This window comes from Leptopilina heterotoma, unplaced genomic scaffold, assembly GCF_015476425.1.
Source record: "Leptopilina heterotoma isolate Lh14 unplaced genomic scaffold, ASM1547642v1 Lhet_164, whole genome shotgun sequence".
Classification (NCBI taxonomy): domain Eukaryota; kingdom Metazoa; phylum Arthropoda; class Insecta; order Hymenoptera; family Figitidae; genus Leptopilina; species Leptopilina heterotoma.
In genome coordinates this window covers 126653-140123 of record NW_025110880.1, presented here as the reverse complement: position 1 = coordinate 140123, position 13471 = coordinate 126653, and the positions used below count along the sequence as shown (strand labels likewise).

The following is a 13471-nucleotide window of genomic DNA, read 5'->3' as shown; positions in this document are numbered from 1 at the left end:
AATTGGAACACACAACTCTCCGCGAAACATCATCTCTTTTTTAACATCGCGTTTATACAACCATTGAACGCGAGAATGAAACATGATTTGAATCCGGTTTAAACGAGAACTGTGTAAGAATTGCAAGAAAATTGTTATGAGCCAATGATTAGAGTCTCATTAACGACATTATTGAAGACAAGGGGACCCTCATCATTCCTGGAGGCGAAAATGAAGGCTCACCTCGTGGCTAGTAGTAAGCTGCGCCGAAGCCCCAACACTCACATATATATGTATATACATTCCGCGGCAATGCTCAGCAGTGAACAGTCGACACGCGGCACTCGATCGTGCAGGATCGTCGGATCTTCTATTATCAAAGCCGAAAAAGAAGAAAAAAAGTGTAGAGTTATGTGCCGGTAACAGTACATTAGGAGAAATGATCTATAAGAGAATAGATTATACAGATCAGATTATTAAAAAATCTAACAAGTTGAATTAAACGAATTAAATGAATTAAATGAATTAAAAATGGATCATCTAGTGATGTTAATATTAAGTGCAATGTCAACTGGCAGTTGAGCAATATTGTGACCTAGTGACACCGGAAGTGTTTTTTTAAAATAAGAGAATGATTTTCCCATACTCTTGATGAAGAATATTGTGTTTTAATTTTCGGGGGTGGAAAAAATTACTTTGATTCATTAGATGGTGCACATGGGTGGTCGGTTGTTGCGGCTCTCGGGTTCACCAGCGAGCGATTGACCCCAACAACAAGTACCTACATGCACGAGTACCTGGCCCAGGCCACGAGCTTCTATAGCTGGCTATGGGCAAGCACTTAATAACTCACTTGGAATCTCGAGATATCGATAAGAAATTCCGTGTGGAGTCCATTGACGACGGTGATAGCGCGATTAACCAGTACGGTGAAAAGTTTCTCAGTGAAAAGAGGACCACCCTGTCGTCAAAACAATCTCTATCGTTATCAGCATTATCATCATTATCATCATCATCACTTTTCAATAAAAGAACAATCATCAATTTCTCAACTAGTTTTCTCATCATTATTATATTATTTCTAACGTGTACTGTGAATTGTGTACCGATGCCGAACAACGAAAAAATAAACAATTACGATCAGACTTTCGAGATGATCAATGTGAATCGTTTTGCATTTGAGGATAACGATGTCCTCGAGTATGATGTTAAACCACGTCTCGAGGAACGAGACCTGGAGACGATTAGGTCCAGCATCGTGGAGGGTCTTGGTCTCCAGAGGATACCTGATCCGTCCAAGGTACCTTTCCTTCGTTTGTAATATATTTAACCAACATTATCGGATGCAGAATACTGCATCTGTATGGCTACTAGTTTAGTCTTCTCACTTATTGCGAGATAAATCATTTTATAAATTCGTCTTTCGATCCATACACTATGTTAAAAATCGTACCAAGAAAAAATCCGATTTTTAACAGTATAAGTCAATTGTTAAATTATTGCGTCAAAACTCGGAAGCAGAGTTTGTCGATTACAAACTCTGCTTCCCAGTTTTGACTCAATAATTTATTTTGTTCAAATTTTTATACAGAATTTCAGTGTTTGATTAGTCGAACAAGTCCGATATCGGTTGCTACTAGACACACTAATATTCTTTGATTTGAAAAATAGAAACAATATATATCATACTGATTAGTCGAATAAGTGAAGACTACTTCTTTTAAATTCTGGTAGAAATTTCAAATTCAATCGGAATATTCAAATCATATCATAGTCATTAGTAAAAAATGGAGACTTCATTTAAATTTTGGTAGAAATTTCAAACTCAATCGGAATATTCAAATCATATCGTGTTAGTAAAAAGTGGAGACTACTTCTATATTAAATTCTAATTCGTAGCAGTAAAATAAAAGTAGTCGAAAATATTTGATAGCAGAAAATTTTCGGTATACAATCAAGACAGAAAATCCCCAAAAGTAGAATAATTTTCTACTTTTGGGTGAAAACAAAAATTACCAGTAAAATAGCAGTTAAAATTCAGTAGCACAGTTTTTCTATACGGATATCAAATGACAAAAATAACATCAAAATCTTTGCGTTGCAACTTTTTAATACATTTTTTTGATGCGATTAATTTAATATCAGTAAATAAAATTTACTACAAAAATGAAAAAAAAGAAGTAGAAGAATAAATTATTAATTAATCAAAAGAAAATAACAAGAGAAAGCACAGCAAAGAACAACTATTCGATTACATATAACAAAAATGCTATTCCACCTCAATTTATTTATTCTACTACAAATGTTATTACTATGTAATAAAATAAATACGAAATTTTCTCGGTGCTTATTTCAAACGATAGAAATTTATTTTCATCAAAGTGAGTTGAGTCAAAGTTTCACTAATCAGACAGCCTAAAAGATGAACAACACTATATCTTTGAGTTGCAACTTCTTCTTTAAATACAAATATCTTACATAATATTTAGATATCAATGCTTCTTTAATAAAAATGAAGTATGCTCAAGCATAATAGTGTCAGAATTTCTGTTTACTTTAACTATTGATAAAAATGTATCATCAAGCAATTGTTAATTTAATTACACACTCATTCATCCAACAAAATTGATCTCTAACTATGTGTGTCTTAAAATTATATAACACGTACAAAGAGGAAAAATAAATAGAAAAGGAAAGATTAATTAAAAATAACAATTCCTTTTCCCCTAATAAAAACAATTTCCCAATTATTGCATTTCACGAATGATTAATTTGATTTACTTTCGATTAAAGTGATTCTTTAAATTCATTTTACCAAAAATGGAACTAATTTTCAAAATTTACGGAAAATTTTCGATTATAAATTTTGAAATAGTTTCTAATAAATTTTTAAATAAATTTTGAAAATAACAACAAGTAGTAAATTAGTATAGTAAGTGGTAAAATAGATGAGTAAATACAGTTGACTCTCGATAAATTGAATCTCGAAGGTCGTGAAAAATCCAAATTATCGAGTTTTATTGATCGAATATTTTAAGTATCGACATTTTTCCAAGGGACCAAAAAAGAAATTCAATTTTTTCGAAACTTTAATTATCGAGAGTTGACTGTAGAAAAATAGTAAAGTAAATACAGTCAACTCTCGATAAATTGAGACTCAAGGGCCAAATTATCGAGAGTTTTATTAATCAAATATTTTAAGTATCAACATTTTTTCAAGAGATAAGAAAACCAATTCAATTTTTTCGAAAGTTTAATTATCAAGAGTTGACTGTAGTAAAATAGAAAAGTAAGTAGAAAAATAGTAAAGTAGATAGGACCCTAAAGTTTTGAACGTTCATTTGAACGAAATTTTTTTTTCTTCATTTAACAAATTTTTCTCAATAATCCTGTTTAGAATAGTAAATAAAACAAATATCAATCAAAAAATTCCAAAAATATTAATATTAAGGGTGAAAAACCACCCTTAATCAAATAACCCATATATGCATAATAATAAATTGCACAATATCACTACTATGCGTTCGGATATTTTTCTAACAACAATTCCAAAAATTCTCTAAAAATATACCAATCAATTTCCAAGAAGTTAGAATGCTCGCTCGAACCCCCAAAACCCACCCCTAATTTAAAATACTTAAAAATAAAATATAAAAGTCCAAAAGCGAGAGAATGCGTTCGTCTTTCTTTATGAAAATATTTTTAAAAATTCCCTAAAAATATACCAAGCAATTTCCAAAAGGTTAGAATGCTCGCTCGGACCCCCAAAACCCACCCCTAATTTAAAATACTTAGAAATAAAATATAAAAGTCCAAAATCGAGAGAATGCGTTCGTCTTTCTTTCTGAAAATATTTTTTAAAATTCCCTAAAAATATACCAAGCAATTTCCAAAAGGTTAGAATGCTCGCTCGAACCCCCAAAACTCACCCCTAATTTAAAATACTTAAAAATAATATATAAAAGTCCAAAAGCGAGAGAATGCGTTCGGCTTTTGATCTCAAAATATTTTTAAAAATTCCCTAAAAATGTACCAAGCAATTTCCAAAAGGTTAGAATGCTCGCTCGAACCCCCAAAACTCACCCCTAATTAAAAACAATTAAAAATAATATATAAAAGTCCAAAATCGAGAGAATGCGTTCGTCTTTCTTTCTGAAAATAATTTTAAAAATTCCCTAAAAATATACCAAGCAATTTCCAAAAGGTAAGAATGCTCGCTCAAACCCCCAAAACCCACCCCTAATTTAAAATACTTAAAAAAATACATAAAAGTGCAAAAGCGAGAGAATGCGTTCGTCTTTCTTTCTGAAAATAATTTTAAAAATTCCCTAAAAATATACCAAGCAATTTCCAAAAGGTAAGAATGCTCGCTCGGACCCCCAAAACCCACCCCTAATTTAACATACTTAAAAATAATATATAAAAGCCCAAAAGCGAGAGAATGCGTTCGTCTTTCTTTCTGAAAATAATTTTAAAAATTCCCTAAAAATATACCAAGCAATTTCCAAAAGGTAAGAATGCTCGCTCAAACCCCCAAAACCCACCCCTAATTTAAAATACTTAAAAAAAATACATAAAAGTGCAAAAGCGAGAGAATGCGTTCGTCTTTCTTTCTGAAAATAATTTTAAAAATTCCCTAAAAATATACCAAGCAATTTCCAAAAGGTAAGAATGCTCGCTCAAACCCCCAAAACCCACCCCTAATTTAAAATACTTAAAAAAAATACATAAAAGTGCAAAAGCGAGAGAATGCGTTCGTCTTTCTTTCTGAAAATAATTTTAAAAATTCCCTAAAAATATACCAAGCAATTTTCAAAAGGTAAGAATGCTCGCTCGGACCCCCAAAACCCACCCCTAATTTAACATACTTAAAAATAATATATAAAAGCCCAAAAGCGAGAGAATGCGTTCATCTTTCTTTCTGAAAATAATTTTAAAAATTCCCTAAAAATATACCAAGCAATTTCCAAAAGGTTAGAATGCTCGCCCGAACCCCCAAAACCCACCCCTAATTTAAAATACTTAAAAATATTGTGTAATTGTCCAAAATTGAGAGAATGCGTTCGTCTTTCTTTCTGAAAATATTTCTAAAAATTTCCTAAAAATATACCAAGCTATTTCCAAAAGGTTAGAATGCTCGCTCGAACCCCCAAAACCCACCCCTAATTTAAAATACTTAAAAATATTGTGTAATTGTCCAAAATTGAGAGAATGCGTTCGTCTTTCTTTCTGAAAATATTTCTAAAAATTTCCTAAAAATATACCAAGCTATTTCCAAAAGGTTAGAATGCTCGCTCGAACCCCCAAAACTCACCCCTAATTTAAAATACTTAAAAATAATATATAAAAGTCCACAATCGAGAGAATGCGTTCGTCTTTCTTTCTGAAAATATTTCTAAAAATTCCCTAAAAATATACCAAGCAATTTCCAAAAGGTTAGAATTGTTATTTTTGAAAGTTTATTCTTGAAATCTAATTTTAAATAAATATTTCAAAATTAATTAAATTTTAAATAATTTGCGTTTACAGTTATCATAAGTACAGATGATTTTTAAAAGATTTTAATTTGAAATTTTGTAAAATTTCATTTATGAATGAATTTAATTAGAAATTGTCTTAAAGAACGTGGATTTTTGAGAAATTTTAATTACCTATTCCAACTCTTCTGAAATTAATTAAATTTTTTAATATATATTTTTAATTGATTATTAATAATAATGGATTTATAGAAGAATTTTAATAAAAAACACTGATAGAAATTGAATTTTAAAGTAATTACAAATGATTGCAGAAATTCATTTATTTTTAAAAGTAATGAAATTCTTCTGAGAAATTCAATTATTTCCAAAAATTGTATTAAAATTCATGGCAAAATTTTAATTATTTTCAAAAACTTCTATTAATTCAATGGTTTTTAACAAATCTACTACTTTAATAAAATTTTCTAAAAGAATTTAATTATTTAGAAAAAATTTTAATAAACATTTAACATTTCATTATTTTCATAAATAATAAAACTCATCGCAGACTTTGAATTATTTTTAATACAATTTTAACAGAATTCGTCGAGAAATGAAATTATTCTTAAAAATTTGATTAAAATTCCTCAAAGAAATTCAATTATTTTAAAAACCTTTATGCTACAATTCATTTATTACAATTTAAGTATTTTTTTCTATATAAAGTTTTAATTAAATTGATTCAAAAAATTTAATTATTTTCAAAAATTTTAATTAAATTCTTTGTAATAATTAAATTTTTTTTCAAAATAATTTTAATAAAATTCTTCATAGAAATTTTAATAATTGAAAAAAATTTGTGAAAATTAAATTCTTTTTAATGTCTAGGGGAATGTAGTCAAGGTTGGTCTACTTTCTAGGTAGGCCATCGCGATTTTTTGGACAAGTTCACTAGCGCCACCTACGCGCATTTTTGTCGAAGCTTGTCTTAGTGAAACCTAACTTTTTGTTCAATTACATTTTCGGAAAATCGAAAATTGTGTTTTCTGTGACGTCGGTACAAAAAAAGCTCAAAAAAAGTTTTGTGCATAATGTGAAAAACCATTAATAAAAGATAAAAAACAAATTGAATCGTCAAGGCAAGTATGCAGAAAATTTGTGGGACTCATGGTTGAAAGGAAAACAAAGTAAAAAATCGAATCCCGAAACGTATTTCTTTATGGTTACAACAATTCGGTAATGTTACTTACTGTCAAGGTCGGCCACTATGTGTTTAAAATGCGCAAAGTTGAGGACGAGCTACTTCATTTGCAAAAACTGCAATTCTGTATAACTCATAATATAATTGATCATCTTATTAATATTTTTATTTAATTTTATTAATATTTTAGTGCAAAACTTTTTTTTATTTATATTTATTTTTTTATATTGTTTATTGTTATTATTTTGTTATTTCATTAAGTTACAAACTGTAAACAATAAAGAATCAATTTTCCGTAACTCCAAACATGTTATTTTATTTTTTAACGATTAATGCCCTTTGAATTTTAAACATGGCCGACCTTGACTGTAATGGCCAACCTGGACTACAAATTTTTTTTTTTTAAATCTTTATAACTTTTTCATTTTTAAACCTGTCAATTTACTTTGTACAGAAAAAATGTTCCTATTAAACAGGACTTTCCAACCATATACTTCAATTGTCCAAATTCTTTTTTAAAAAAAAGTTATAAACAAAAGTCAAAAAGGTGGCCGACCTAGACTATGTTCCCCTACTATTTCAATAAAATTTCATAAAAGAATTCAATTATTTGAAAAGACATTTTAATAAAATTCATTTGAAGAATCCAATTATTTTCAAAAATTAATAAGATTCTCCGCAGAAATTTATTTTGTGTTCAACAATTTACAAAAATTCTCGTCAAAATTTCAATAATCTTTATAAATTTTTCTCTAAAATTTAATTATTTTCTAAAATTTTATTAAAATTCTTTTCAAAATTTCAATTATTTTCGAAAACTCTTATAAAATTCCTTGTGTACTTCACAATGTTTTAAATTTAAATTTTTTATAAAAATTGTTTTCAGCATTTGTATAGTAATCAAATATTTTCAAAATTTTATAAAAACTTAATTAGTTTTTTAAATTCCTAATTTTTTTTAAATAATTATTTTCAAATATTTTAATGAATTTTCTGACAATTATTTAAATTTTTTAATCATATAATACAGATTTAAAAATTCTTCAATAATTGTTTTAAAATATTTTTAAAAATATAAAAATTTAAGAAGATATAAACATTTTATTAAAGCGAGTTGGTACTGAGACAATTCAGCGACTTTAAAAACGCGAAGCTGAGCCAAGCTGTGCCGAACGTACTCAAGTTATATTGTGTCCTGTTTCGAGTATATTCGTCAAAGCTCGACTTCTGTCGGCTTCAAAGCCTCGACACTTTCACATATACCGCGAAGTGAAAGGAGAATCGTCAGCGCTTTCAACAATCAACGTGTGCCGCATGGTGGGGGAAGGCTACATTCTCTCGATTCCTTCACGCGGGACTTTCTTGAGCATCGTGCCTCTCGAAGACTCGACAAAATCAAGTCTCCCCACTCCGCTCTGTAACCAGCTGTTCTGGCAGACAACGGAGGCAAACGGCTCCCACTCTCGCGGTAGAATTTCTCCTTCCAACATGCTTACTGCTTACTCCCACAATCATATGCCAGACTTTCGCTCTTGTCCGTGAGCCTCTTTTTCGCTTTTCTTTAAGCACTAGCAGAGATGCTATTCGGCGAAGGAAATCGTGTTTACTTATTCCAAACTTATTTCTTTTTGAAAAAAATAATACTTTGTAATAAACATTGTAATTGTCTAATATTAATCATGATAGTTTTTTTCATTTCTTTCAATAAAAAATTTAAGTTTTGTTAAAAAGTAGGTATTGTAACAAAAAAATTGAAATTATGAAGATTGTTCTATATTTTCATTAAAATTGTGAATTAAAAAATGAGTCGCCGGAAAGTAAAACCACACAAAAAATTTCCACAGACGTTTCAGTTGGCCTCTGATGGTTGAGGTTGACAAATCGATTATCAGAAAAAATAATTTTTGAAATCGCTTCCTTATTGGAAATTGGATTCCACATAATTTTTCTTCCATAAAAAAATTGATAACTTACCATTTTCAAGAAAAATGAAAAAAATGGATTTTTTCAAAACACATTTTTAATTGAATTTTTGACTTCAACTCGCTGTAAAACATAAAGTTATGAATATTTTCTTTTTATATTTTCAGGGAGTATAGTTTAAACTATCTTTAAAATAACAAACTTTGGAAGAAAGTAAAATATTTTATTTAAAAAAAGTTATTAATTTTTATCATACACATTGTCAAAATTATTACTTACAATGTTCGAGAGCTTCGTTTATCTGAAAAATTTTTAGTGGTCGAAAACTTCCAGTGAAGAAAATGTTCATTAAGGTGTAATAAATATTTTTGCCTAGTAGTTTCACTCTAGAATTAACCGTTTTGTAAATATTATTAAAAGACTGTTTTCTGACCAACGCGAGCGGCTATACATAAACAACCTAGACTCCTGACTCGCGCGCGTTTGTCAGAAAATAGATAAGCAGTTTAAACTATACTCGTTATAAATATCAAAAGAAAATATTCATAACTTTATGTTTTAGATCAAGTTGAAGTAAAAAATTCAATTAAAAATGTGTTTTCAAAAAATCCATTTTATTCATTTTTCTTGAAAATGGTAAGTTATCAATTTCTTTAAAGAAGAAAAATGATGCCCAATACAACTTCCAATACACGGAGAAAATTTGTTCCTTACATTTTACCGAATTTTTCAATAAAGTTGGGATAAAGTAGCATAATCGTAATTTTTAATAATTTTTATATTATTTTTTTGGTAACAATATTTAAAATCTAATGTTTATTATGTTTATTATGTTCTTTATTCCTTAAGAACTAGTACTGTAAAAGTTTTAAAAAAATTGAAAATGAACGTTTAATGTAAATTAAATAAATACCTCCTTGATGGGCACTAACGTTTCAGGAATAGTTCGGTAAAACTTTCTTGACTTGCCGAAAGTGTTAATTTTCAGGAATAGTTCGATAAAACTTCCTTGACTTGCCTAAAGTTTTAGTTTTCTGGATTAAAATACTTTATTTCAAGTGTCCCGCAGTCAAATGTAAGACTTTCACACTAATAGTTGATTTTTCCAACTTATTTAGACTTAATTAATAATCATTTTATTATTATTTAAATTAAAATTCAATTAATTCATTATTTTAAAATTTAAACACTTATTAATTGCCAAATATGTAATAAATGCTTTTAAATCATGTAAAAAGAAAATATAAAATGGCAATAACATACTTATTTTTTTAACATATAATTTATTCATTTTAATTAAATATGAATAATAGTAAGTAAGTAAGCAAGCAATCAAGAAAGCAAGTAAGTAAGCAAGTAAACATAAGTAAGTAAGCAAAAAGGAAATAAATAAGTAAGCAATTAAACATATAAGTAAGTATGTAAGTAAGTAAATAAGTAGGTAAGCAAGTAAGCAAAAAGGAAATAACTTGCTTGCTTACTAGCTTACTTTCTTATTTGCATACTTACTTGCTTATTTCTTTCTTGCTTACTTTGCTTACTTGCTTACCTACTTATTTGCTTACTTCCTAATTTCCTTCTTGCTTACTTGCTTGTTTCCTTTCTGCTTACTTACTTCCTTATATGCTTACTTGCTTACTTTCTTATTTCCTTCTTGATTACTTTGCTTACTTGCTTATTTCCTCCTTTCTTACTTTGCTTACTTGCTTATTTCCTTCTTCATTACTTACTTTCTTATTTGCTTACTTTCTTACTTGCTTATTTCCTTCTTGCTGACTTGCTTATTTCCTTTTCGCTTTCTAATACCTCACAATTATTATTTAATACTTGCACTTTTAATATGCATATTTTTAATTTTAAACACAAAAATTTGAGAATAATAAGGATTTTCATAAATTATTGTTTTATTCCATTAAATACAAATTTAAACATTTTTCTTTATAATAAAAAAAGCATAATTTAAAAATATTTCATAAATTGACCTTGAATATAGTTAGAAATGATTCATTAATATAAATAATTTTTAATTTTGTACAACGATAGTTTATTAATTTGAATCTTTCTCACAAGCGGTGAGACTTTATCTTACGTTTTACCGAACTATTCAATACATTGCAACTCGTCAGTTTTACCGAAGACTTTATCTTACGTTTTACCGAACTATTCAATAAATATGAATGTAGCGAGCACTTGGCTTACGTTTTACCGAACTGTAAGTGAAGCGCTAATACATGTATCGTGAGCTTTATGATTTTTACATTATTTTTCAATGCAATTTCTTTTACAGTCTAGTTCTTGAAAAATTACTGTTTTGACACTTCATCCCAGTTTTACCGAACTAAATTCAGTAAAATTTCAGGAATAAATTTTCTCCGTGTAAGGAAGTGAATTCAAAAATTATTTTTTATCATAATCGACTTGTCAACCTTCAGAGACCAACTCAAACGCCTGTGGAAATTTTATATGTGGTTTTACTTTCCGGCAGCTCAAATTAAGCTCAGGAAAACGGAAAATATTCCAATCTCGTGTTTTTCTATTCATAAATAATACAAATTAATTTTTCGTAATTAAATTATAACATTAAAGAGAGAAGAAAAATTTTGTACAATGGATAGTAAAAAATTATTTTGAAAAAAAGAAAAAAGTTTCTGTTATTTGTTCTCTTTAATGAAGAGAAATTATAATAATTTTTTAAAAGTAAAGGAAAAGAAAAAAATTTCATATTAAAAACATTAATTTTATTATTTAATTTAAAAAAGTATACTGTTTTATTAAGATGTAATAGATTTTTTAAAGTTTTTAAAGAAAAATTTTTTTAAACAACATAGACAAAAAAAGACTATTGCATTCTAAATCGGCCTTAAATATTTAATGAAATTTATACCTAATATTATTAAAACTTATTTTTTAATTTCTACTACAAATTTTATGTATCACAAATTAATGCATAAATATTTATAAATTGTAAATTTAAATTGATAATTATATGCCCTCTATGAATACAAACTAAGAATTAAAACTAATTTTAATATACTTGTTTATAGGGTGGAGTACAGAGACATAATTTCTTCAAAAGATTTAGAAATACGTTGATTATTGAAAGCGTAGAAGATTTTCTTTTCGTTCTTAACCATAGACATATTAGAATAGACTGCGCAAGAGGATTCAAATTCAGCTTGTGATATAGAAAGAGACATCAATGCGTTCGACCGAGACGGATAGAGCAGAAGAACCGATTGTCAGACTCTTTCTAGCGCACGGCATGCTTTGGAGTGAGGGAGAAAAAAGAGAGTTCTTACGCTCTATCCGTCTCTTTTCATACCACCGGCTTGCTCCTCTCATGGGAATCATGAAACTCGCGCAGTCTATTCTTATATGTCTATGTTCTTAACCTTCTTAACTTCTGGGGAGTGTGGCGGGGCTTCAGAGTCGACAACAGTCGAGCGACGCCGAATATTACCGAAGTAGAACCTAGTACGAAATACTATCTCTGTCGACACTCGACGGCCGCCTCCTTTCCTCGTCTCTCATTCTCTGCTATCTCAGTTCAGTTCCCTGCCTCATTTTTAATTCATTATTACAAATTTTATGTATTTTTTGTGTATTACATATACAATTAAACTTACACAAACATAAATATAAGGAATCAGAAATTCGGGAACGAATTATAATCATTAAAAATTAGTATCTAAAATTCGGTTAAAAATATTTTTTTTTACAGTTACAATTATTCATCCCAAATAATGCCCCGTCGATCTAAGACTTGAGAGCAATAAAAAGCGTTTCATTCATTCCATGCAAGACACCTTTCCTTCGGTGTATATGCGCAAGTGCAGACAGAGAGAGAGACTACAGAGCCGAGCTTTGCCGAAAAAACCCGATGGTTGCTTGTTCTTAACTACAATTTTTGACTTTCCTATCCGCTTTTCTCGACAAAATTCATCTCACATTATAGACTACAAAATCAAAATTTACTGCAATTATTTGACATACACATTTAAATTTTCAAAGATATACAAGTGAAAATATTGATAATATAATTAAATTTTAAAAAAATTTCACTGAAAAAAATGACAACGTCAATTTTGACATACAAGTACATGGTTAGGATGTATAGCTGAAACAGCAATACTGTATTGCTATTCCCATTAAAATACAGTATTGGTGTTCTCCACATACATATTACTGCCTCTCACATACATATGGCCGTTCTACGCTGCGTATGGCTGAAACAGCAATACTATATGGCAGTCCCATATCCACCAAAAAAATATGTGATTTTAATATAATGAGAAATTTTAGAAAATAGTATATTTTTAAGGAATCTCAATTTTAGACAATTACACAATATTTTTAAGTATTTTAAAATAGGTGTGGGTTTTGGGGGTTCGAGCGAGCATTCTAACCTTTGGAAATTGCTTGGTATATTTTTAGGGAATTTTTAGAAATATTTTCAGAAAGAAAGTCGAACGCATCCTCTCGCTTTTGGACTTTTATATATTATTTTTAAGTATTTTAAATTAAGGGTGGGTTTTGGGGGTTCGAGCGAGCATTCTAACCTTTTGGAAATTGCTTGGTATATTTTTAGGGAATTTTTAGAAATATTTTCAGAATGAAAGACGAACGCATTCTCTCGCTTTTGGACTTTTATATTTTATTTTTAAGTATTTTAAATTAGGGGTGGGTTTTGGGGGTTCGAGCGAGCATTCTAACCTTTTGGAAATTGCTTGGTATATTTTTAGGGAATTTTTAGAAATATTTTCAGAAAGAAAGACGAACGCATTCTCTCGATTTTGGACTTTTATATATTATTTTTAATTGTTTTTAATTAGGGGTGAGTTTTGGGGGTTCGAGCGAGCATTCTAACCTTTTGGAAATTGCTTGGTACATTTTTAGGGAATTTTTAAAA

General features: G+C 28.9%; 1 protein-coding gene across 1 annotated transcript in view; it reads left to right on the top strand.

Annotated features, from left to right (window-relative positions):
- Positions 1 to 319: 319 nt before the first annotated feature.
- The window catches only part of LOC122499058 (bone morphogenetic protein 2), a 74312-nt gene continuing 61160 nt past the window's right edge, over positions 320 to 13471 (top strand). Inside the window, exon 1 of the mRNA XM_043607122.1 lies at positions 320 to 1279. Coding sequence (XP_043463057.1) covers positions 809 to 1279 — 471 coding nt within the window. The 5' untranslated portion in view covers positions 320 to 808. The remainder of the gene's footprint in view (positions 1280 to 13471) is intronic.